We start from the raw sequence: 25,000 nt of genomic DNA on the forward strand, positions 1-25,000 counted from the left end.
CTCACATAATTTATTTACTGGCAAATCATTTTCTGCTTCAAGTGACTGTATAGATTTTTTTTCAATATTGAGGATATTTTTTTAAAGCATTTCTTGCCGTTTCTGTTCACCTCTTTGAATTTAATGCATCGTAAAAAAAAAATAAAATAAAATAAAATAAAATAAAAACAGAGGAGAAATCAGAAGTTGGATGGAAGCGTCTCTGTCACCGAGAGCCTCGCCGTGCAGTTTGACACTTTGTAATTGTGTTGTTGAATTAGATTATTAAAGAACACAACTTCAGCCACCGCCGACATCGTGGCTACGGGCGCTGAGGATGATGGGAACACACACACACACACACACACACACACATACACACACGCACACACTCGTCATCTCCTGTCCACACACTCCATATCATCATCTCCTTGAAGATAAGCATCCACACAGACTCACACATGTGCACGCAATGTCATCCCCTACCACTCACACACACACACACACACACACACACACACACACACACACACACGCTGTAATGAGTGCCAGGGGCTGCTGTGTGTGAGATGGATGGTTTGACTTTAAGCTTGTATAAATAAAAGCTAAATAAATCTAGATGGCCGCTAGTGATGGCTTAGATACAGTAACAGTGTGTGTGTGTGTGTGTGTGTGTGTGAGTGCAAGAGTTTGGAAAGACACACACACACATACACACACACACACTTTCGCTTAATACTCATTCACACACATCTCAGTTGAAAGTGCCTCTGAAAACAGCTTTCACTCTCTCTCTCTCTCTCTCTCATACATACACACACACACACACACACACACACACACACACAAAGCCCGAGGCTCTTTCTCACTCAAGTTTTTGTCTCAGAGTAAAATAAAAAAATAGAAAATGATAAAAAAGCCGGCGGACCAATGTCACCCTCTCTCCCTCTTTTTTCCCCGTTTCTCTCCTTCCCTTTTCTTTCCATCTCTCCTCTTTTCCCTCCTCTATCCTTTTCTTTCTGCTTTTCATTTTTTTCTCCATCTTTTTCCCTCTCCTACCTTTCTCCCTTTCACTCTAATCCTTTCTTTCTGTTTCTTCTTTGCCGTTTTTCTTTTGCTTTTCCCTCCTGTTCTATTCCTTCTTCTTTCCCTTTTTTCACTCTACATCCTTTTCTCTCCATCCGCCATGTCTTCCGTTTGCCTCACTTCATCCTCTTCCTCATCTTCACCTCCCTCTCTCTTTTCTCCTCCTCTTCCTCTTTTTTATCTCTTTCACCCTTTGTATTTTCTTTCTCAGTTCCACCTCTCCTCTTCTTCTTCCTCTCTCTCGTTCTTGTCCGTCTCATCTCCCTCAGTGTTTTAGCTGCTCTTTGATCCACATACATAATCTGTGTGTGTGTGTGTGTGTGTGTCCTAAACTACCGATTTGCAGCTCTTGTCATCTCTCAAAGTCTTCAGTGTGTGAGAGAGAAAGAGAGAGCAAGAAAGTGTGTGTATGGAGTCATGCACACTCCTTTGAGATGCTTTAGCGTGTGTGTGTGTGTGTGTGTGTGTGTGTGTTGGTTTATTGTGCTCTCCACTTGAGATGCTCTGGCAGTGCATCTGAATGGCTGCATATGTGCACGTGTGTGTGTGTGTGTGTGTGTGTGTGTGTGTGTGTGTGTGTGTGTGAGAGTGTGTGTGTGTGTGTGTGTGTGTGTGTGTGTGCACGTGCATGTATGAAAGTGAACAACAAGGTTAAATCTCAGTTTTGATGGACTTTTTTCGATATAAAACTGTTTTATATTCTTCACTTAAAGCTGCAATAACTGATTTCTGACCACTAGAGGGTGTTGTAAATCACAGATCACTCGTCAAAAAATAAAAATTATGGTGAAAAAAATGTGTTTTGGGGATGGAGATGAGGCCTACATTTCACTCTCACGAGGATCTTGTTGGATCACTTGGATTATTTTATCTCTGAGCTCCGGTTTGAAAACGTGGAGAAGCTGCAGACTTTCAGTGACACGGTAAGCTGCTTTGAATCTACAATCAAAAAGTGACTGAATAAAGGGTTACTGCCAAGAATGATTTTGAGCATCCTGTTGCTGTTCTGTAAACGGCTACATGGAGTTTTGACGAAACAGGACTCTGGTTTTCTGGTTGAAATGACTGATGTCTGAGGCAGGAGGAATACATTAATTAAGCAAAAAGTCAATCAAGGGATGTCAGAAATGAGGGGAAAGGACGGCTGTTGTTCCCAGAAAACTAGGAGGACGTTTATGTTTGTAAAACCACAAAATGAATGTTGGAGTTATCTGCTTTTTGCCAAAAAAAAAAAAACAAAAAACAGACAAACAAACAAAAAAAAAAAACAAACTAAAATTTAATTGAAAAAAAAATCTATTTTCAATAAAGTTTGATTTTTTGAGATACCTCTATTTTGTTATGGCATATCTCGTTGGTCAAAGCCACTCTACTTTGATTTACTGATATCACCTTCAGTAAATAGTAAAAAACCTAATTTTATGAAAATTTATAAAAATGGAGTTATCTGCTTTTGCAAATGAACTCTTCAAGTATTCTTATCAATTTTGAGTACTATGCTCTGCAGAGACAAAATCAGGTCTTCTATGAATAAAATATCTTTAAACTTCTTTGCCTGTGCATTATTTTGCCTCTACAACCGCAGCCACAGAAACAGTTCATTCATTTATCCACCAGATGTGGTTTCAGAGACACTTTGCATGAAGCTGAATCGGCGAAGTGGAGGAAAGAGGAGGAGCTTATTCAGGCCAATACAGAAATGTAGAGGATCCACAGAAGAAAATTTGTTTTACCATTAAAAAAATAAATAAATAAATCATGTATTATTGCCTAATGTAGCTTTAAAGGATATTCTGATTAGTAGTGATATTTTGGACAAATCTGATGAGCCTTTGGGGAAGGATGTGTTTTTACTTTGACATCCAGGATCCACCAAATGAAGCTGATCAGCCCTCCACAGCGCCACCAACAGGCTGTTAGACTCCATACATGTAAACCGCTGCCTAACTTTTTGTTTCCCCCTTTTTTTTTCCAGTTCCTAATTTTCTCTGTTGAAGTCCAGGGTAACTTTCCTGGAGCATACATCATTGTCAGGCCGCGTGGTGCATCCTGCAGCCACCCCGGGAGTTTCTTTCCATTGATGAATGACATTATTTCCCCTCCCTGCTGTCTTTCATGTGGTTTTGAGAGGGGAAGTGTGATAAAGAGAGTGGTTCGCAGGGGGGGCGTTGCGAGGAGGACCAACAGCAAAATCAAAGACTGCAATGTTGTTGGCGCTTCCTCGCTGGTCTCTCTCTCCCGCTTTTTTACAGTAAAATTCACCACAACCTCTGCTCTGGTCGGTTTCATTTTCTTGAAAGAGAGAGGCGGTGACAGTACAATCACGGCATCACAAGACTTGGTGAGACGAGCACCGACTCTGTAAGGCGGGTTTCGTTTTGGGAAAATTGGGTCACACTGACCGGAGCTGCACACCACCTGTTCATCTGTTTTCACGTGAAAAATTAAATGATCTGTGACGTTTAGGCAATACAAGACATTTAATTTGGGTTATCCCTTACAAAACAAAAATATACAGCAGTATATTGGAAAATATCATGTGATATATTAGATAATACATTTCAATATATGGGAACTAGTCTTTATATTTTCCAATATATTGCAATATCTGAAATGCACAATTACTTATGTATTATTCCATATATTAAAATATATTGATGCAATATATATAAATATATTGCATTATATATGTTTCACCAATATCTTATTCCATGTATTGCTAAGACATTTTCAAATACATAACATATAAATTTATTGTAATTCCATATATTAAATGTAATATATTGTAATATATTTCATGTAATATATTGGGAAATATATTTTCTTTCCGTGAGGGCTTTGATAAAGGTTAGTGTGAGGTTTTGTTAAAGGTCAAAGTGGAAAAAGTGGCTGAAAACGAAGCCATACTGTGTGTAATCCATGATGTATATATAATCCTACACAGTGCTGACTGAATTTTGACAAAATTTGGGCCAAAGATGCCTTGCACGACTTCATTGTTCCATTCATTTGATTATTAGCTGGAGAGATGGCACTAAATCCTTAACTAAACTACATCACTGGCAGAATCAAAATCAAATCAGTGCCAAGAGTCAAGTGGTACTGATCTGTTTGCTGCTGAAAATGGATCAAGACGCATCGTAACACCGATCACGCATCGCATTGGTCTCAGCGGTGTTTTGGCATTCTCATAATAACACTGATTCACCAACAGGGGGCGCTGCGTTGCTCATTCATCCGCCAATCATGAACCAGGTCTCTGGATATCAGACAGAGAATGTCTAATATTGGGAGAAGTGGCACTCTCGTCTAATTTCTGGTTCTCGGAAACACGTCTCTGTCCCTGTGAGGGTGCTCGCGGGCGAGTGCAGAATGAATGGGAGTCTATGGGGATACACCCCTAAAAATCCACTTTTCTCTGGAAATCATTTTTTGTCAAGTAATTTGAACACTGTTTTCAAAAGGGGGGGCTAAAAAAATACACTCAGCTGAACATTGGATTTTTTAAGTTCACCTATCTGTTCTAAAAAGCCGTTCAAAAACTGTGATGACGTCACACATTTCATATCGTGAGAGGTGCTGCTTTATGGCGATTTCCAGAGCCTGTCTCCACAGAGCAGACGGAGACACTCAAGACACTTTGGCCAGAGCCCATCTGTGCTATATTAGACATTTTCACAAATATCAACTTTGATAGAAAAGTCCTCCTTAAGAGAGGTGTTTCCAGATTCTCTTGGTCTTCAGGTCCGTCACTGACCAATCAGCATTCATTAGCAAATGCTAGCGTGTTATTGCCAACAAAAGCCCAAACTGTAGGAAACTGAAAGGATAGAAGTTCTTGCTAATTTCACTTTTAACCTATAATCCATACTGAACTTTCAGAAACTACAACAGTATTTGCAATTTTTCAACCATAAACAGTTGTAAGAGACAAATTTAGTCTTCTAGCTCCATAGAGCCCCATTCATTCTGCCCGTGATCACCCCCAGTGGAATTATGGTGGAACTGCAACCAAGTTTGATACAATGGGGGTTAATGGAGAGATATCGGATGAAACTTGGGGAAGCATTTCTTCTTCCTCTTCTTCGTCCTCTTCTTTCTTTGAAGCGGCACCGACTGGTCAATCCAAGGTTACATCTTTGTTTCTGATTGGCCCAGATGGGGATGATGTCATAATGGGAGGTTAAGGGAGGGGCGGGGGTGTTAGTGAGGTTTGCTGCTGCCTCTTTATTCCTGCGGCCACCTCAGGCTCTGTGCTCCACAGAGAGCTGCAGACAAAAAAATCTGACATGTAGCATCTTTGCTCAGGCAGGACAAATTATATAATGGGCGGGCAAAAGGCAAAATGGCCTTTTGTGTGTGTGTGTGTGTGTGTGTGTGTGTGTGTGTGTGTGTGTGTGAAATAAAAAGAACACCAAGCACAGATATAACATCGAGGACTCTCTCTCTCTCAGGGGATGTGGAGCATTTTGCAGACAAGTTTTTCCACTTTTGCCCTCTCTGTCCTCTCCCTCCTCTCTCTCTTCAGTCACCTCTCCCTCTCTCTCTCTCTCTTTTATCTCCCTCCTTTCTTCCCTTCCCTTTCCCTCCATCCTCCTTTCCTCCCCCTCTCTATCCTCGCTCGTTCTTGTCTCCTTTTCATCTCTTCCTCCTTCCTCTTTCTCTTATTCACTTTTCTCTGCTTCCTCCCTCCTCTCTCTCTCTCTCTCCCACTCTCTCTCTCTCTCCATCCCAAAGTCCAACTCCAAGTTCATATTGGTCATTATAACCCCACTGAGAGATATTCACCTCCACCAGGACCCCATCTCTCTCTGTCTCTCTCCCTCTCTCCCTCTATCTCTCTATCTCTGTGTTTCTATCTCTCTCTCTCTCCCTCTCTCTCTCGCTCTCTCTCTCTCTCCCCCAGTCCAAGTTCAGGTTGATCGTTATTAGCCCTGCGAGAGAAATTATTGCCCTCATGTCTGTCTCTTCACCTCGCCGTCCTTTTTTTCCCCCCCTCTGATTTCTATCTCTTTCTTACCCTTGCTCTCCTCCCGTTCCCTTCCCTCTCTCTCTCTCTCTTCCCAATTCAATCTCTTCTTCATTTTCCTGCCTCCCATCTCTCTGCCTGTTTCTTTTTTCTCCTTCCCTTTTTTTTTTAAACAATTTTCCCCCCATTTGCTGCCCTCCCTCTCTCCTCTCCAGAGAGAGGAGAGGTTTTCACCTTTTTTTTTTTTTTTTTTTTTTCTGAAGGTGTCATCGTCTCGTGATCTTGTCAAGTCAAGACATCCTGGTGACTGAAAAATAATTAAAGGTTAAAAAAAACAAAAACAAATCCATTTAAAAGCTATTTCTCCATGCCGGGCTTTAACTTGAAATGTAAATCCGAGGATGGAGAGCGGGCCAGGCGTCTGCATCTGGCTGCTGTGTTTTAATTATTTATTTATTCATTCATTTATTTATTTATTTTTGAAAAGCATGGCCATCTGTTCGCATTTTTTGAGACTTTCAGGGCTTCGCTTTTTCTCAGAGCCACAAACTTGCCAGGATTTTCAAGGCCCTGAAGGGACTCCCTCCCACATGACATGGACCAGTCAGCCCAGTAGGTCAGTAAGGGAGTCAAAGGTCAGAGGTCACAGGGGTCTGATAAAAATGCTGAACTGAGGCTGGACGGCGGCAAAGCTAAAGTCAAGAAAAATACAGTCTAGTTTTGTCAACTAGTCAAAAAGTGGCTGAAAATTATATTTAAAAAAAAAATAATAATAATAGAACCGGCTACACTTGAAATGTCACATAATACAAAATATTATCATTGTAAAATTGACTGAAAGCTGATTATTTAATTGCTTGACTGATTTTGTGTTTGTAGGCCAGTGTGTTAGCATGCTAGCCAACCTCGCTAAACCATCACTGTCTTGTTAATTAGCACACAAGCTAACATATCTAATTGAAACTGGCACTAGCATAATAACATGAACATCATTAACCTGCAGGCTAGTTAGTTTGTTTACAGTACGTTCTGGTTTATATTAATATCAGCTGTTTTTTTTTTGTGTGTATGTTAGCCAGACGTTGCTAACTAGCCACTAGCTGTTGTGAACACGTCTGAGTAGCACAGTAGCTGTTGTAGCTTAGCTGAAGCTAGCGTAGCATCAATGCTTCATCTGATTTCAGACGGGTGTGAGACGTCAAAAGTCGGGAAAGTGTCATTTACAAGTTGGGAAAAACATGGATGCTGGCTAACGCTAAAAAAGCATGCTAATGTTAATAATAAATGTTAAAAAAATCAGCTAATAAGAACTAACTTTAACTTTGTATTTCACAGGTTTGATCGACTAGCTCACTGTATTGGTATGTTGATTGATGTTAAAGCACAACACACTGAAAATCACACAACATCTCTATAAACATATAAAAAAAGGTCATATTATTTCTCCTGATGTTGCCATGTTGTCAGTTCACAAAACTCGCCCAACTTAAACTTTAACTTAAAAGGCAACAGGCACTTTTTACAACCATTTAGCGACTCATCCAGTGGTAGGCTATTAAAGATTTCACAACATATAATCAGTTATAATCAGAAACAGAATGACTTTAAATCTGAATTTTTGGCTGAAACAAACACCTTATAATGTTCTGCCGCTGCTGCCAGCAAATTCGGCCACATTCATAAACCACAGAACTGATCATTTGCCCCTTTAAACATTTACTGGGGACTATTTTCCCTGGCGGAGGGATGCGTTTCACCCCTTTTCCCCCAATCTCAAGTCATCAAAACACGACAAACAGTGCTGCTGCTTTTGGGAGAACTCATGTGGAAGACTTTATTATAGTGAAACCAACGGCTGGAGAAAAGGTTTGTAGATATTTGCATTTTGTAGATATTTTGAAGATTTTTTTGTAGATATTTTGTAGATATTACGCTAAACACGGCTTTGGTTCTTTAACGGGTCATTCTGTTTGATTTTTGTCACTGGAAAATTAGAAATCTCAAGTTCTAATGTTATGCAGCATCATTTGTCTGTTATTGGGTGTCTTTGTTTTAGAAGAAACGGGAACTGAGGTTAAGACAGTAAAATTTGTACGAAAACCACAAGTCATGTCACATTTTTTCTTTCTTTTTCATTTCTTTGCCTCGTTTGTTTCTGTTTCTCTGCCTCTTTCGACTTCTCATCACCTCCCTATTTCTTTTAATTTGTCTCTCTTTCTGTTTTGCTCTTACATCTCTCTCTCTCTCTCTCTCTCTCTCTCTCTCTCTCTCTCTCTCTCTCTGTCTTTTTTTCTCTCTTTGGGTTTAGTCTGTGCAAATGAGATTACATGGGATTATAAAACCATGTCTGTCTGTCTGTAATCCACACCACTCAATCTCATTTTATTGCCTCTACACACACACACACACACACACACACACACACACACACACACCGGTAATTAATTCCCCTCTGGTGTTTCAGGATCATCTTTTCTTTTATTCTTCTTGGGTCCTTTCTCTTCTAATCCGTCTGCTTCGTAAAAGGTTTTCTCCATCTTTATTCTGTCACCTCGACACATCTAACGCCTCACTTTCCTTCTTTCATCCTTTAATTCATCCGTTCATCATCTCTCTCTCTCCTCCTCTCTCCATCCATTCACCTGCTGACTCGCTCGTATCAGCGGTCAGTGTGAAGTTCATGCATTCATCTCGCCAGCAGAGCTCGCATGTGAGCCATCTGACACACACACACACACACACACACGCACACACACGCACACAGAGGGAAACGGCCTCAGCCAACACACAAAAAAGAAAAAGAAAAACTTCCTGAATCAAGCAGCTCGTGAGAAAGTTTATGAAACAGCAAAACGAGAGATGACCGATACCCCCTTCACACACACACACACACACACACACACACACACACACACACACACACACACACACACACACACACACACACACACACACGCACATGCACGTACAATCTCATACACGCATACAAATACAAGCCCCCAAAAAATTCACACACACACGCACACACATCAATGGGGAAAAAACACCGTCCTCCCCTTCCCTCATCACCAATCACATCCTCACCAGTGCGGACGCTCTCCTCTGATTGGTAGGTAGAGCTGTCAGTCGTGAGTGTGGGGGGCGGGGCCAGGAGGGGGCTGACCTGGAGTCTGATCCATTCGCTTTTACGCACAGACCGGACAGTCCGCTGTACACGGATAACAACAGCAGAGCTTATCAAGGAGAGAGAGGGAGAAAGAGAGAGAGATAGAGGGAGGAAGAAGAGGAGAAAAAGGAGGACAGGACAGAAAAAAGAGGAGAAAAAGTGACTGGCTAACCGAGGAAGAAGGAGATAAGACGCACGGACGCACGTGTTTTTTTTCTTCCTTTGGAGCAAGAAAGAAGAAGGGGAGAAAGTGTGTGCACGAGTGTGTGTGAGAGAGAGAGAGGGAAAGAGAGAGAGAAGGAGAGAGTGTGTGTGTCCACCACTCTCCACTTCTTGGTCTTCTTCCACCACCTCCATGTCGCTCCCCGGCTCCCCTCCGCTCCTCTCGCCGGGCTCGGGCGCGCCTACGCCGGTTGCGCTCTACCGCTCCGAACCGCTCCACACCTCCGCCGCTTCCACCGGCACCTCCAGCCCGGCGCACTCCCACTCCCCATCGCCGCGGCTCACCAGCGGCATGTTGAGCCCCTTCCTCGCCGGGCCGGGGGCTGCTTTGGGCGGCTTGGGCAACGGCGCCACCCCGCTGGTGACGTCCGGAGCTCTGGGCCCGTTGGGGCTGCCCGCCTCGCTGAACCCGGCTCTGACGCCCGGTTCCCCCGGCGTGGGGCAGCAGATCCCCGCCGGGCTCTCGTCCAACGCCAACCTGAGCAGCGAGTGCAAGCTGGTGGACGTGCACGGCGTGAAGGTGGCCAGCTTCAGCGTGGACGGCCAGGAGCTGATCTGCCTGCCCCAGGTTTTCGACCTGTTCCTCAAGCACCTGGTCGGCGGGCTGCACACCGTGTACACCAAGCTGAAGCGGCTGGACATCGCGCCCGTGGTGTGCACCGTGGAGCAGGTGCGCGTCCTGCGCGGGCTCGGCGCCATCCAGCCCGGGGTGAACCGCTGCAAGCTCATCTCCAGGAAGGACTTCGAGACGCTGTACCAGGACTGCACCAGCGCCAGGTCGGTACCGGACCCGGACCTTTATAATACTCCTGTAATATTCCTGTAGTTTTTCTCCTCCAGGGACTTCGGAGCGAGTCCGCACTGCTGTAATACTCCTATAATATTATTATAGCCACTTCAAAGTGTCTGTGGCACTTCATTACTGACACATCTTTTTATAATATTCCGAAAATACTCCTATAATCTTCGTCCAGGGATTTACGCTGGTTTAGTCCTACTTGATGACTGTATTCTCTTTCTGCGTGTTTTTTTTTTGTCGCACTCCTCATTCACTCCTCAGTGACCTTATCTCGTATGGTAGTCTATCCATAATATTCCTGTGGCCTAATAATCATCTTACACTTGGTCTGTCTCACTAGTCCTGATTACTTTACAGTACGGTCTTCCTGTGTGTTTGAGGCACTGTTCACTTTTTAGTGACATTATTATCCCTTATAATATTCCTGTAATATTCAACCATTGGCATAGACTGGACTGTAATTGTCCTACAGGGAGTTAAAGTGAGTTTCCAGGTAAATCTCTTATGTTATGGCTGCAGTATTCCTATAATATTCTTAGAGGGACTAAAAGTGTGCCCTCTTTGCTTTTATTTGCTGATCCCAACAACTCTTATAATATTTCTGTAATATTACCATAAGGAATTAGCGTGCGTCTTTGACACTTTTATTTGACTTTGACGCTATTATTGACTTTTACTGACCTTATCTTTTATAATATTCCTATAATATTCACTCATGAAGATAGATTTGACTATGATAGTGAATCTCCCAGGGTGTCACTGATATTCCTATAATATCCCAAAATGGACTTAGAGTGTTTCTTATCCAGTGCTGGGTGGATTTATGATGGTGTTGGTCTTTTTTTTTTTTTTTTTTTTTAATTAATATCAAATATTCCTATAATATTACAAACACTTTAATAGACTTTAACTGTGTATGTGGCTCTTACTATTGGATTTTATCAACCCACATCTTCTTATAATAATCTTACAGTCTTCATCCAGGGACGCTCACTGGCCTGTAACACTATAACAGACCTATATAATAACCATAACATCTTCCTGAGTGTTTGTGGCGCTCATCATTTGCTTTGTAGCGACCTTATCTCCTGTAATCCTCCTAAAATATTCACCCACAGACGCAGACTGGACTTTAACCATCCTACAGTGACAACACACAGACTTTCAAGTGAGCGTATAATGAATCTGGTCTCTCATGGTGTGATATTTCTATAATATCCTCTCTCTAATATTCTCTAAAATTCCTATAATTTCACCATAAGGACATAAAGTGCCTCTGTGATACTTTCTAATTGGCTTTTAGTGACCTGATCTTCTATAATATTCCTATAATATTCACCCCACTGTAACTGCTTTGCGTAGTCATAATTTTGCCATAAGGACTTTTTAGTGTCTGTAATACTCCTTTAATATTGTGTAGCATTCAAGTGAGGACTTTTTGTGTGTCTGCGTTACTTAATTGTGACTTTTTAGTGATTTTATGGTGCTTTATGGTTTTTTTTTATTGATTTATTCCACGTTTTGTAGTGTCATTGTAATATCCCCATTGTATCTCAATGGGAAAGTGTTGTTTTGTAGCACCGTTTGAGCCGATTTCTTCCAAAATCTACTCAGAATTTTTCATGAGGTTTTATTTATGGTGTTTTTCTGAAATTTCCTGTTGAGGCTGTTGGCGGTGTGAGTTCACACAGCGTTGAAAATGATGCTTATGTAGACTGTGGAGCTTGATGGCAGTGTGTGTGTGTTTGTGTGTGTCTATGTAAGTGTGTGTGTGTGTGTTTAGATTACTGAATGAATACACAAGAAGTCACTTTTTTATTAGTTTGGTTTTCTTTGTGGTTTCAGGAAAAAAATGTTAAGGTAGCAAACAAATGCAAAGCAAACAATCTGCAGGCTTGTTGTGTTGACTTTGGTGGTGGAAAACCTTGCATAATACATAATCCATTATTTTATATCTCACTGGTACAAGTGTGTGTGTGTGTGTGTGAGAGAGAGAGAGAGGGAGAGAGAGGGACAGTGAGAGAGAGAGTGTGTGTGTGTATGAAACAGAGGAAAGGTGTGAGAGCAATGTGAGAGTGTTTGTGTGTGTGTGGCGGTGTGTGTGAGTGGAAGAAATATGGTGTGTGGTAGTGGGTGTGAAAGAGACTGTGTGTGTGTGTGTGTGTGTGTGTGCGCAAGAGAAAGACACCGTGTATTAGAGAAAGTAACCGTTATGTGTGTGCAGCTGTGTGTGTTAGAGAAATTGAGTGTGTATGGTGTGAGAGAGATACATACGGTGTGTGTGTGTGTGTGTGTGTGTGTGTGTGTGGAGGGGTAATGAAGTTTTAGATTGCGTGTGTGTGAGTGTGTGTCGTGTGTGTGTGTGTGTGTAAGAGAGAGCGAGCATCGTAACGTTTTTGTGTTATAGTGAGAAATGGTGTGTGTTCAAGATAGGTGATTGTGTATGTGTGTGTGACACAGCTACTTAGCGAGTGTGTGTCTCTGAGACAGATCGTGTGTGTGTGTGTGTGTGTGTGTGTGGTTAAATTGAGAGGCCAAACTGTGATAAACTGTGTTTTCATTCCCGGTTATGTAAAAGGAACTCATTACAAAGGTTAACCGCATGCACTAGTGTGTGTGTGTGTGTGTGTGTGTGTGTGTGAGTGCGTGTGTGTGAGTGCTTGTGTGTGTGTGTGTGTGTGTGTGAGCAGACCTGTCACCTGCCTGTTCGGTGTGTTTCCACTCTCTGTGCCAGCCAAACAGAGCCGTGTTTTATAATTAAGACGCTATAATTAATTTCAATTTTGTTAATTGGGACGTTCGAGGACGTTCAGAGAATCAGGAGAAAGCGGCGCTCGCTGCGTCTGATCGCTCCGCGCTTCCAGGTTCATTTCCCCAAATTGGACGCCTACAATTTAGAAATAAATGTGTCACCTGCTCTGATGGGATGGAGGAGGACTCACTCAGGATTATATTCTGGATTAACGGCTGCACGGGAGCAGAAAAACCTCCATCACCACATCACAGCACTACAGAAAAACAAGTCAGTCTCATCTTCAGTGTTCAGATCTTGTTTTTCTTCAAACAAACAAACAAACAAACAAATCAACAAACAAAAATCTGCTAGTGGGATGAGATAATCCCACTTGTTTCCACTGCAGTTTCACTTTTTCCAGGATTTGTTTTCTGGGAACGGTGTGTTGAAACGAGGCAGGATAAGGCCGATCAGCCCACGAAGATCAAGAAAGTGACCCTTGGTTCATTAAAATTCTGGAAACAAGTGAGATTATTTTACCCCGCTGGTAGATTATTGGCAGATTTCAACACTGAAGTCGAGCCTGGATGACTTGGAAACACGCGGGAGTGACATTTCACCCAAAATAAAGCCACGCCTCATGTCAATTTCAGTTTCCTCGCTTCCACGTTCCATGTCAAACTCTTAATCCGTGTTTTTCCGTGATCGGTTTTTCGCTCTAACAGAGTTTTAATCTGCGGTTTCGAGCGTCTCTGCGACTGAGCGCGGTATCGGAGGATGCGGTCACGCTGAGCGGCGGGCGGAGGTCGAGTCTTGTCGAGTCTGGATCCGGTTTCCTGAATCTCCTAAAACAGCAGCGTCTCCACCTGCTCGTCGTTATTACGTGTCAGAGCCCATCAGGAGCAAAATATTTCTCACAAACTCTCCTCTGGCAAATCTATTCATTTATGGATTAAACAAGTCCTGACAGCAGTATCAGTTTTTTTGTCACATGAATGTAAATACTAGATAGATAGATAGATAGATAGATACTTTATTCATCCCGAAGGAAATTCACAGTTTTCAGCGGTATCCACAGATTACAAGATTAAATAAATAAAAAATAAAGAATAAAAGATGACACTAGAGATCTAAAGATCTAAGTACCCAATGTGCAAAAAACAATGTGCAAAAAACCAAAAAACCAGTGTGCATAGATGTATACAATGTGCAGTCGGTCATAAATCAGAAAGGTCCATAAATGTTAAAAAAAAAAAAAAAAGAAGAGTTACAGTTACAATCAAATCTATTTTTTTTCTACATGTGAAAGTCCTTGAAATAATAATTGAAATATGAAATAATAACCCTGAGCCTGACCCAACAACATCCCAAGTTGTTGCCTATGTTTTTATAAAAGTGTGATGTGTTGCCTTGCCTTTTTATTTCTTGAATAGCACAGCGCCCCCTGGGGTCAGCGGAGGGACAAAAGACCCAGGTGCCCGTGGATTATGAATCCGTGCCGGTGGATTTGGTGGATTTGTGAAGCGTTTCCTCGAATTTTGAGGGTAAATCCATCGGAGCGGACTCCACGGGCGCTGATTATGAATCCGAGAGCACAGATTTACTTTTTAACATCATTTTTTTTTTCATTTCATTTTTCATTTTGGGTCGTGGGGCTTGCATTAACAGGTCGGGCCAGGTCGATTGATTGATTGGTTGATTGAGGTTTAGTTTAAATTGGGATGTTGGTTTGTGCAGTCGGCCAAACTACGACGTAAAACACTTTAAAGCCACGAGTTTGTTTTCCCACCAGATTAAATGCTGGGTCAAGGTACGCAGATGCACCAAGGAAGGGAAAAAACACACCATGAGAGTCTTAATTTTTATGTTTTTAATCCAGAAAACTCCCGTAAGCACAGGTCTTGGGCTGATAATTCACTTTACTCTCATTTTAGAGCAAAGTCCCTCACCTTGAGCCGCCCGGCGACGTCGAGCCTCACGTCCAAAACTCACATGCCGTCGCAAAACCGAACTCGTCAGCTGATAAATCCGCCGATAAATCGACGGTTTGGCATTTTTCCTCGAACACCACGTTGGTTTTTTCCGATGCACGTCCCTCAAAAACCAAAGTACAAAACAAAGCTGTGGAAATATGAATGAATCTAAGCGAATGTGAGTGTTGAGATCTCTGTGTGTTCTCTCTCCTGCTGTAAAACAAGGAAACTGTTATATTTTTGGGGTCATGAATTCCATGGAATATTTTGATTTGATTATTTCATCATTATTTTTGATTTTATGAGTATAATCGGGGAAATTGATCATTTTTCCCTGACAGGATTGCAGCTGGTGACTGTGTGTTGACACTTGTTGTGTCACACATTTCTGATCACCACATTTTGGATTTTTTTAATTAATTAATTTATTTTTTTGGGGCAACTGGACGTGCTGAGGTTGGATCCTGGAAAGTTTTGGGACGCTCACTGACTCGTGTGTGTGTGTGTGTGTGTGTGTGTGTGAGAGAGAGAGAGAGAGTTTGAAAATGGTGTTTACATCGCCGTTTGACCCTGCTGACGGAATACAGAGAGAGAGAGAGCGCGAGAAAGTGTGTGTGTGTGTGTGTGTGTGTGTGTGTGTGTGTGTGTGTGTGTGTGTGTGTGTGTGCAGTCTCACAATTGAATTGTTCATTTTTTTCGTCCCCTTTTCTTCCATTTTTTCTTCCCTTGTCTTTCTGTTTCTTCTGGAAGTTAGATTGATGGAGGACTGTCCCGCTAAAGGAGCGACTGAAAATCAATCGATAGAGAGATAGAGAGAGAGAGAGATAGAGAGATAGATGCCACAGGTCAGTATTAGCTAATTATTAAAAGTGTTTATGGTCTTTAGTTTATAAAGCGTGGCATTTTTATTCGTCTTCTCTTCTCTAAGTCGCCTCTCTCTCTCTCTCTCTCTCTCTTCGCGTTTGGCTATTTTGGTCTGTTTTTATCGCCCTGCGTCACTTTCTCCTTCATTCTCGCTCTCTTTCTCCCTCTCACTCACTCTCACCCTGTCTCTCTGTCTCGCTCTGTGTGTGTTCACCCCCCTCAAACACACACACAGACACACACACACACACACACACACAACAAAACAGCGGTATACACATCTCTCTCTCCCTCTACTTCTGTCTCTGTATCTCAATCACTCTGTGTGTGTCTTTCTCCTTGTCTTTCTCTCTCCGTCTCACACACACACACACACACACACACACACACACACACACAGCGGTACATGTCAGAGGTAATAATGAATCATGTGAATGCACATGGAACAACACGGCTGGAGAGCTATTGTTGTCGAACACACACTCCTCTCTCTCTCCAATCATACTGACATTCCTCTAATGCCTCTCTCTCTCTCTCTCTCTCTCTCCCTCCATCGTCCTCCCTCTCTCCCCCTCTCCCTCTCTTTGCTTTTTTCTTTCTCCCCTCTCTCTCTCTCTGTCTCTGATGTGTCCTTTTACTCTTTTTTCTCCGTCTTTTCTCATTCTCTCGCTTTCTCCGTATGCCACTTTCACTCTTCCTTCACTTCTCTGTCTCTCTCTCTCTGTCTCCATCTGTTCTGTTTTCTTTTCTCTTTCTCCATCACTCCATCTTTCTGTTATTCTCTCTATCCCTCTCTCTCTCTCTCTCACTCTCTCTCTCTCTCTCTCGTCGTTTTTTCTCAGGGAAAAGAAAGAGAAATTAAAAGCCCAGGAAAAAAAACACACTCCCACTGGGCCTCTGCATACTTGTTCTTCTCGGTAACCGTGTGTATATGTGTGTGTTTGTGTGTGTGTGTGTGTGTGTGTGTGTGTGTGTGTCATTAACCGAACCACTCACATCTCTGCTGCTGCCCATTCAGGTCGACGTTATATCAACTTTACTTCGATCTCACTTCTCCATCCAAATGCACTTTTGCAAAAAAAAAAAAAAAAATCATGCAGTCTAAACACCCCTTATTTAAAAACAAACAAACAAACAAACAAACGACCACAACAACAGCCTCATTCCAGTATCTTGCACCTGCATATCTTCATAAAACACCATAAACATACAACAGGCCTGTTATTGTCACCATGAAACCACATATTGAGCGCATTTTTCCTCCTTAATTTGATGTAATTTGATGTATTTCTGCTCAAACAGGTTGTGGGGGCGGGGCTTAACATCCGTCTCAACCAATGGATGATCGTTTTATTTGATGGGACGGGCGTGATCGTTCAAAAAATGTCGTGTTTTTAGGGGCTGGAATTTGTGAAACTCCCCTTCTGGGTGTCAGTAGGATGACACAGACTTAGAAATGCAGCTTACATGCGGGTGTCAGTGATGTCACATGCAGCCGGGTTGTAACGAACGATGTGATTGGCCGACGGCACGCATACTTAATGAAGTCGCGCCACCTCACGTTTGTCGCTCAAAGACGGGAATATTGTTCTGCGGTGGAAGTTTTAGCCGTCGGTGCTGCGATTTTGTGCCATCAAAGCGTCAAAAACTGAAAATTTTTTTTAAAAAAATGCAGAAATCAATAACAGAATTCAATGAAATCTGATCTGAAGGGTTTTATTGGTTGAAATTTTTAATTTACACCCGCCAGTGTGGGACGATATTTAAGACGGCTCGCCATTTTTCTCCAACGTTAAAGCCAAAATAGCCAAAATATGAAAGTGCTGCATGTGTGCCTATTTACGCGTGCATTTTCTTTCAAAATAAAAGCCCGGAGATGCCATAACAGCTGTTGAATTTTTGATATTGTGAAAAATATTGCAAATGACGGCTAATATCGCGATATTTAATTATATCGCTTCTCTGTAATGGTCTCATTTGTTTACATTAATGCCTCTAAATTAGTACAGTAATGATTTATCGATGCTACACGCACTGCACCTTTAATGCTTCAATTGACGCCTCTTTAATCTCACACCAACCGCTGTACTGTAGGTCCTGACGGCCTGATAAATCCGTGAGAAAATTGGAAACACTTCTGTGCGGCGGGGAAGAGGAGCATCATCAGCATCATCATCATCATTTTAGTAAAAACAAAAAAATATTATGCTTAAAGGTCGCGGATTAAGCCTTTAATTGTATCCGGGGGGGTTAAGGATGATTTAACAGAACAAATCTGCTGCATGTAAACACTCGCCTGTCTGGGCCTGACACACACACACACACACACACACACACACACACACACACACCGAGCGCTTACCATTAGCTGTATTTGTGCATAATACCCCGATATTAAGTGACTCCCACGCTCACAGTGGGTGGGATAGTGAGCTGCTCTGTGGAGGAGAGAGAGGAGAGAGAGAGAGAGAGGGAGGAAGAAAGGAGATACAGGAGGAGAAAGAGGAGGACAAATAGATGGCAGAGGGGGAGAAATTTTTGGCAGAGAGGAGGTAAAAGAAGTGGGAAGACAAGACGAGGAAAGAGGAGAGGCAGGGAGGTGAAAGATGAAGCGAGGAGTAAAAGACAAATGAGGGAGAGGGCGAAAAAAGGAGGACAAGAGGAGAAAAGGAGGAGTGTGGTGGGCGGAGGAGAAACGGAGGGAGGCTGTGAGGAGGCATACAGATGATGCCGTGATTAATGTCGGCCTGTCTGCTCTCTCTCTCTCTCTCTCTCTGTCTCTCTCCGTTCTCCCCTCCGTCTCCTTCTCTCAACTCGACAAACTTTTATCGGCAAGACTGTCAGAAAGTATCAGCGTTGCCACGGCAATTAACGGGGAATTACAACACGCAGCCGCTCACAAAAATAAAGGCGCCGACTGGAAACCGGAAAGGGTTCTTCAGAGTTTTGGTTCTATAGAAATCCATTTCTAGAACCCTTCAAAGGTGCCTCAGAGAACCAGAAGTGGGTCTTTGCTGAACCTCTTGAGGGACCCAAGTTCTTTTCTACATGGTACTTTAGTCATTTTTCAGAATAAAAGCTGCGACGGTGTGGCATTTTTCCACTGTTTTCTGACGTGAATCCATTCACTGAGAAAATAATCTGCACATGAATCCACAGTGAAAATAACTGTTAGCTGCGCTCCTAATTTCAAGCTGCCGCCACCAAGTAACTCCAATAAAAATGAAGAACCTTTAGGGAATTACAACACGCAGCCGCTCACAAAAATAAAGGCGCCGACTGGAAACCAAAAAGGGTTCTTCAGAGTTTTGGTTCTATAGAAATCCATTTCTAGAACCCTTCAAAGGTGCCTCAAAGAACCAGAAGTGGGTCTTTGCTGAACCTCATGAGGGACCCAAGTTCTTTGTGGACCTTTTCTACATGGTTCTTTAGTCATCTTTCAGAATAAAAGCTGCGACGCCATGGCGTTTTCCACTGTTTTCTGACATGAATCCATTCTCTGAGAAAATAATCTGCACAGTGAAAATAACTGGTCGCTGCGGTCCTAATTTCATTGAAGAACCTTTGGTGCTTTAAAGAACCACATAAACAGTGTGAGAACCAGCCCACAGAACCATTTAAGAACCAGGATTTCTCTGAGAGTCGGCTGATGTTTGGCTGAAAAAGCACAACTATACACAACTGAAACAATTTTTTTTTTTGGTGATCTTGTAGTTAGGTGTGTGTACTTTAGGAAAAGTACAGTTAATAGTACAAATTACTAAAAATGTACTTGAGTTTGTGTAAAAGTTACCCTGCAGATAAACTACTCAATTCAAAAAAATAAAAAAATATATACTTTGAATACTGAGTACTTGTTTTTCTAATTGCTGACATAAAAAAAAAAAAAAAAATTATTATGAATGTGTAAAACAAGTATTGAAATGTTACTTGGATCATGAAGGCCATAAATAATAATTCAGCCGCATTATGATACAGAAATATGTAGAAGCCTGATGAGGTCATGATTTTTTCATTAGAAACCAAAAAAATGTAATAATCAGATGTGTTCAGGTGATTCAGAGCCTCTGATGCTGTGTGTGTTTATGTGAGTGACAGTTTTGCAAAAGCACGAGTCATTTGGATGATTTTTTTTCTAATGATTTATTTTAATCTCTTGTAATTTATTTTAATTTTAATCTCCACAGATTGAGTTTTACGGTAAAATTATGAGATGGTTTTGGAGCCACATGAAGTGTTGTTCATGGAACTGAGAGCAAGAGAGAGAGAGAGAGAGAGAGAGTCTCTAGTCTGTTTTCTTGTCACCTCCTTTGTGTGTGTGTGTATGTGTGTGTGTGCGTGTGTGTGTGTGTGTGTGTGTGTGTGTGTGTGTGTGCGCGAATCGATAGTGAGTGACAGAGGGGAGGGCTGCTGATGTCGGAGTGTTATTCTGGGCTCTCCTTATCACGACAGGGCTGTTAGAGACCACACACACACACACACACACACACACACACATACAAACACACACACACACACACATGCACAGAGACAGAGAGACACCCTCACACAAATGCAGACAGAAACAAGGACACACACACACCTTCTGATGATGGAAGTACAATTGTCTGTAACACAGGGGAGCAAGTTGCCTTTGTTGGTTTGGTGAAGCTTCTGTCACATACACACACACACACACACACACACACACACACACACACACACACACACACAGCATGCTTCCTTTTCATCAATTTGGTGTTTTTCATTCTTCTACATGGAGCATTAAGTTCTTTTAGTGAGGCACAGTGGTTTGTAAAACACACACACACACACAGACACAAAAGTTGTTTTGCCTTCTAGCCGAGGTGTGTGTGTATGTGTGTGTGTGTGTGTGTGTGTGTGTGTGTGTGTGTGTGTAACTGTCTAGCAAGCACAAACAGAGCTATCAGTTGTCGCAGTGGGTCAGGTTACCCCTAACTGTGTGTGTATGTGTGTGTGTGAGAATGTGTCTGTTGTATGTATGTGCTTCTCTCTCTCTCTCTCTCTCTCTCTCTCTGTGTGTGTGTGTGTGTGTGTGTGTGTGTGTGCGGCTCCAGCTCCACTTTGTGCTGCTGGTTAATTGATAAAGGTTAAAGTGTTGTCCAGCAGGCCGCTTCACACCGCGGCTTCGTCAGCGCGCCAGGCGAGCGGCTCCACGTGAAAACACAATTTCATCGATCATAATTATATTTATTGATCATCTGGAGATTTGGGCTTATTTTCCCGGATGCTTTCCCTGCCTCTCCTGATTGTGCAGAGAGGCAGGACAGTATCCCGGGTCCGGATTCAAACCCAGAACGCCCCCCGTGCACCTCCCAGACTGCTGAGCCACCGGGACGCTGCATGCTTTTGCATTTTAATGCTGCATTAAAACCTTTACTTTTTTATTTTTAGCTCCTCTGACTCGCCGTGTTCGCCGGAGTCTTCAGGCGACACCGCTTTATGAGCCAGGTGCAAAGAAGAAATAAAAAAAAAACAACCTGATAATATTAGAGAGAGAGAGAGAAAAAAAGAAGAAGTAGCTCAGTGTTAAAATGGGATTTATTTCCTCTGAAAGTGAAGTGACCGGAGTGTTTTTTTTTTTTTTTTTTTGAGAAAGTCTGGGGGACGTTTGTGATTCGCTGACAAACACAACAGACATATTCATGAATCATTTAATTTATTGTGAAAGCTGCTCATAAACATTTTAAAAGAAGCATTCGGAGGCCGATCCAGCATCACCGACCTGACGGTTAAATATACCACTTTAATAATTATAAGCATTGTTTATTGTAAGGTTTTAAAATATTTTTAGCAAATATTTTTTTTTTTTTTGCAATTTTTCTCATAATGTATAATAGTTTCAATTTTCTTTTTTTTTTTTTTTTTTGGCTAATCTTACTGCTGATCTTCAAAAATATGAGAAAAAGGTAATCACTTTTTTCATATGTTTTTGAACAAAATCAAGATTTTGTCTGACTGCAACCCAGTCTGCAAAATGAGGATCTGTCTTCCACTAAATATATAATTTTAATAATAATACATTTGGTTTTTGAGATTTGGGGATTTTTTGTGGTTAGTTTTTTGCAATTTTTTTGCTGATGTTCCGGTCATTTTTTGCTCATTTGTTTATTGGCTTTTTTCTCCCCATTATTTTAATTTGTCTGCCGTCTGTTTGTGGTGGATTGGTTTCCAAAAGCAGCTCTCTGTGATTCAGTGAAGTGTTTTGTTTTTAGCTCTGGTCTTTCCTGCAAAACATGAGGGTTTGTAGCTCAGTTAGCCTCAACAAACTGTTAGCGAGCTAACCAGCTAACAGGCTAACGCTAATTTAAACACACCACTACTAGTAACTGCTAACACTGGCATCTACTGGATTTGTTAGCCAAACAACTTTATTCATACATTTTTTTTATTATTATTATTATTTAAGTTTATTTTTACAGCACTTTTCTTACAGACATGAAGCCCAAAGTTCTCCACATGGCAAGACTAAAAGACCACAGACAAAAAATAAATTAAATTAAATTAAATTAAAATAAAAACAGTAGACGCCAGACTGAAAACTGTTGCAGTAAAAACCATAAACTGTTGAAAACAAATGAATAAAATCAGTAAAATAAATGTAAAAAAAAAAAATTGAAATAAGATAAGCACAAGTATAAAAGTAAATATGAAAACCAGTGACTAAACTGACAAACTAAGGCCACAACATTCTTCCAAAATAAAAGCATGACTGAAAAGATGAAACCCACTTTGTCCAGCTTTAATAAAAAAAAAATTGGAATAAGATAAACCCAAGTATCAAAGTAAATATGAAACTGTGACTAAACTGAACAACCGAAGCCATAACATTCCTCCAAAATAAAAGCATGACTGGCCGCTTTAATATTGTGTTTTCACTTTTAAGTTTCCTTTGCCTGTAGATTCTTGACTAAATCTCAAAGAACAACAGCAACAAAAAAATGGTATGCAAATTATTTTTTTACTTTTTCAGTTTATTGTGATTAATAAACGATGTGTGTGTGTGTGTGTGTGTGTGTGTGTGTTATCGTCACATTGAATTGTGTGTGTGTGTAAAATGGCTGCGTGTAAACTGTGCAGAAAGTGAGCAGCTTTATCTCTTTCTTGTGTTTTCCACCCAGCACATGGCGGCTTGTTGCTCACCAGCGTCCAAGTGTGTGTGTGTGTGTGTGTGTGTGTGTGTGTGTGTGTGTGTGTGTGTGTCTCAGGGGCAGAGGAGGCGGTTTCATGCTTCACTTGCCATCCTACCAGCCAGCCAGCCTGACAGAGAGAGAGAGAGAGAAAGAGAGAGAGGTGAAGATCAAAGCAAGAAATATGACCCTCTGTCACCACAGAAAAGAACTGATCCTCTCCCTCTGTGTGTGTGTGTGTGTGTGTGTGTGTGTGTGTGTGTGTGTGTGTGTGTGTGTGTGTGTGTGTGTGTGCGTGTGTGTTGGGTAATAGATAATGTTTCACAAAGGCTGTTGCAGTCTTCAACTTTTGGCTGAACTGGAAAAAGGGGAGAGGACAGGGAGAGAGAGAGAGAGAGAGGGGGGGGGGTGGTGATAGAGAGATGGAGTGAGAGATAATGGGCGAGAGAGGGAGAGAATAACAGAGAGAGAGAGAGGAGAGAGGGGATTGAGTGAGGGAGTGAGCGAGGGCGAGAGACAATAACAGTGAATGAAAGGTAAAGGCGGGAAGAGATAGAGATGAGAGGAGGTGTGTGTGTGTGAGTGTGTGTGTGTGTGTGTGGGGGGGTGTGGGTGTGTGCAACAAGATTATTTGATGCGTGTGAACACACACACACACACACACACACACACACACACACACACACTTGTAGGTGCACTTAGCAGATTGGTTTAGAAATCGCATTAGGGAGTGTCACAACAGCTTTTCCTCTCGTTCGCCAGGTAATCCGTCCATCCCTCCTCCTCCTCTTCCTCCATCACTCCTCCCTCTCTCCATCCCTCCTCCTCCTCCATCACTCCTCCCTATTTCATCCCTCCTCCTCCTCCTCTTCTTCATCACTCCTCCCTCTCTCCATCACTCCTCCCCCTCTCATCCCTCCTCCTCCTCCTCTTCCTCCATCACTCCTCCCCCTCTCCATCCCTCCTCCTCCTCCTCTTCCTCCATCACTCCTCCCTTTCTCCATCCCTCCTCCTCCTTTCCCTCATCACTCCTCCCTCTCTCCATCCCTGCTCCTCCTCTTCCTCCATCACTTCTCCCTCTCTTATCCCTCCTTCTCCTCCTGCTCCTCCATCACTCCTCCCTTTCTCCATCCCTCCTCTTCCTCCTCCTCCATCACTCCTCCGTCTCTCATCCTCCTCCTCCATCACTCCTCCCTCTCTCCATCCCTCCTCCTCCTCTTCCTCCTTTCCCTCATCACTCCTCCCTCTCTCCATCCCTGCTCCTCCTCCATCACTCCACCTCTTCCTCCATCACTCCTCCCTCTTTCCATCCTTGCTCCCCCTCTTCCTCCGTCACTCCATCGCTCCTTCCTTCTCCTACTCCTCCTCTCCTTTCCATCACTCCTCCATCCCTCCTCGTCCTCTTCCACTATTACTCCTCCCTCTATCCATCCCCCCTCCTCCCCCTCTTCCTCCATCACTCCTCCCTCTCTCCATCCTTGCTCCTCCTCTTCCTCCGTCACTCCGTCGCTCCTTCCTTCTCCTCCTCCTCTTGTCTTTCCGCTCTCATTTCCTGTCAACCTCTTTCTCCGCTCACCTTTCTCCTTTTCTACTTCCCTTTCCTCGTGTTCGCCAGGTAATCCCTCCATCCCTCCATCCTTCCTCCTCCTCCCCCTCTGTTCATCCCTCCATCCCTCCTCCTCCTGCTCTCTCTCTCTCTCTCTCTGATAATTCAGACTTTCACACTGATCAGGCTGTAATTCTTTGTTTTCTCTAAAAAAAAAAAAAGTTTTAAAGTCCGTTCATCGTCTTTGTGTTTTCTCTTCTTAATTTATTTTTTATTTTTATTATTTTCTACTCCGTCTGTGAAGCACTAACCCGTGTGGAAGCTGCTCCTTCTCCTCCTCTTCCTCCCTCTGTTCATTCATCCCGCCGTCCCTGCTCCTTTCCTCTCCTCTTTTTCTGACTCCTTTTTTTTCCCAAGTTTGATTGTTTCCTTTTTCCACTTTTTCACCAGGTAATCCCTCCTCCCATCCTCCTCCTCCTCCTCCTCTCCCTCCCACACGATTTCTCCTCAT

At 42.5% G+C, this 25,000-nt stretch overlaps 1 protein-coding gene across 1 annotated transcript in view; it reads left to right on the top strand.

Moving 5' to 3' along the window:
- Window positions 1-9,276: 9,276 nt before the first annotated feature.
- The window catches only part of dachb (dachshund b), a 97,843-nt gene continuing 82,119 nt past the window's right edge, over window positions 9,277-25,000 (top strand). Inside the window, exon 1 of the mRNA XM_030076060.1 lies at window positions 9,277-10,199. Coding sequence (XP_029931920.1) covers window positions 9,556-10,199 — 644 coding nt within the window. The 5' untranslated portion in view covers window positions 9,277-9,555. The remainder of the gene's footprint in view (window positions 10,200-25,000) is intronic.

This window comes from Myripristis murdjan, chromosome 18, assembly GCF_902150065.1.
Source record: "Myripristis murdjan chromosome 18, fMyrMur1.1, whole genome shotgun sequence".
NCBI lineage: Eukaryota > Metazoa > Chordata > Actinopteri > Holocentriformes > Holocentridae > Myripristis > Myripristis murdjan.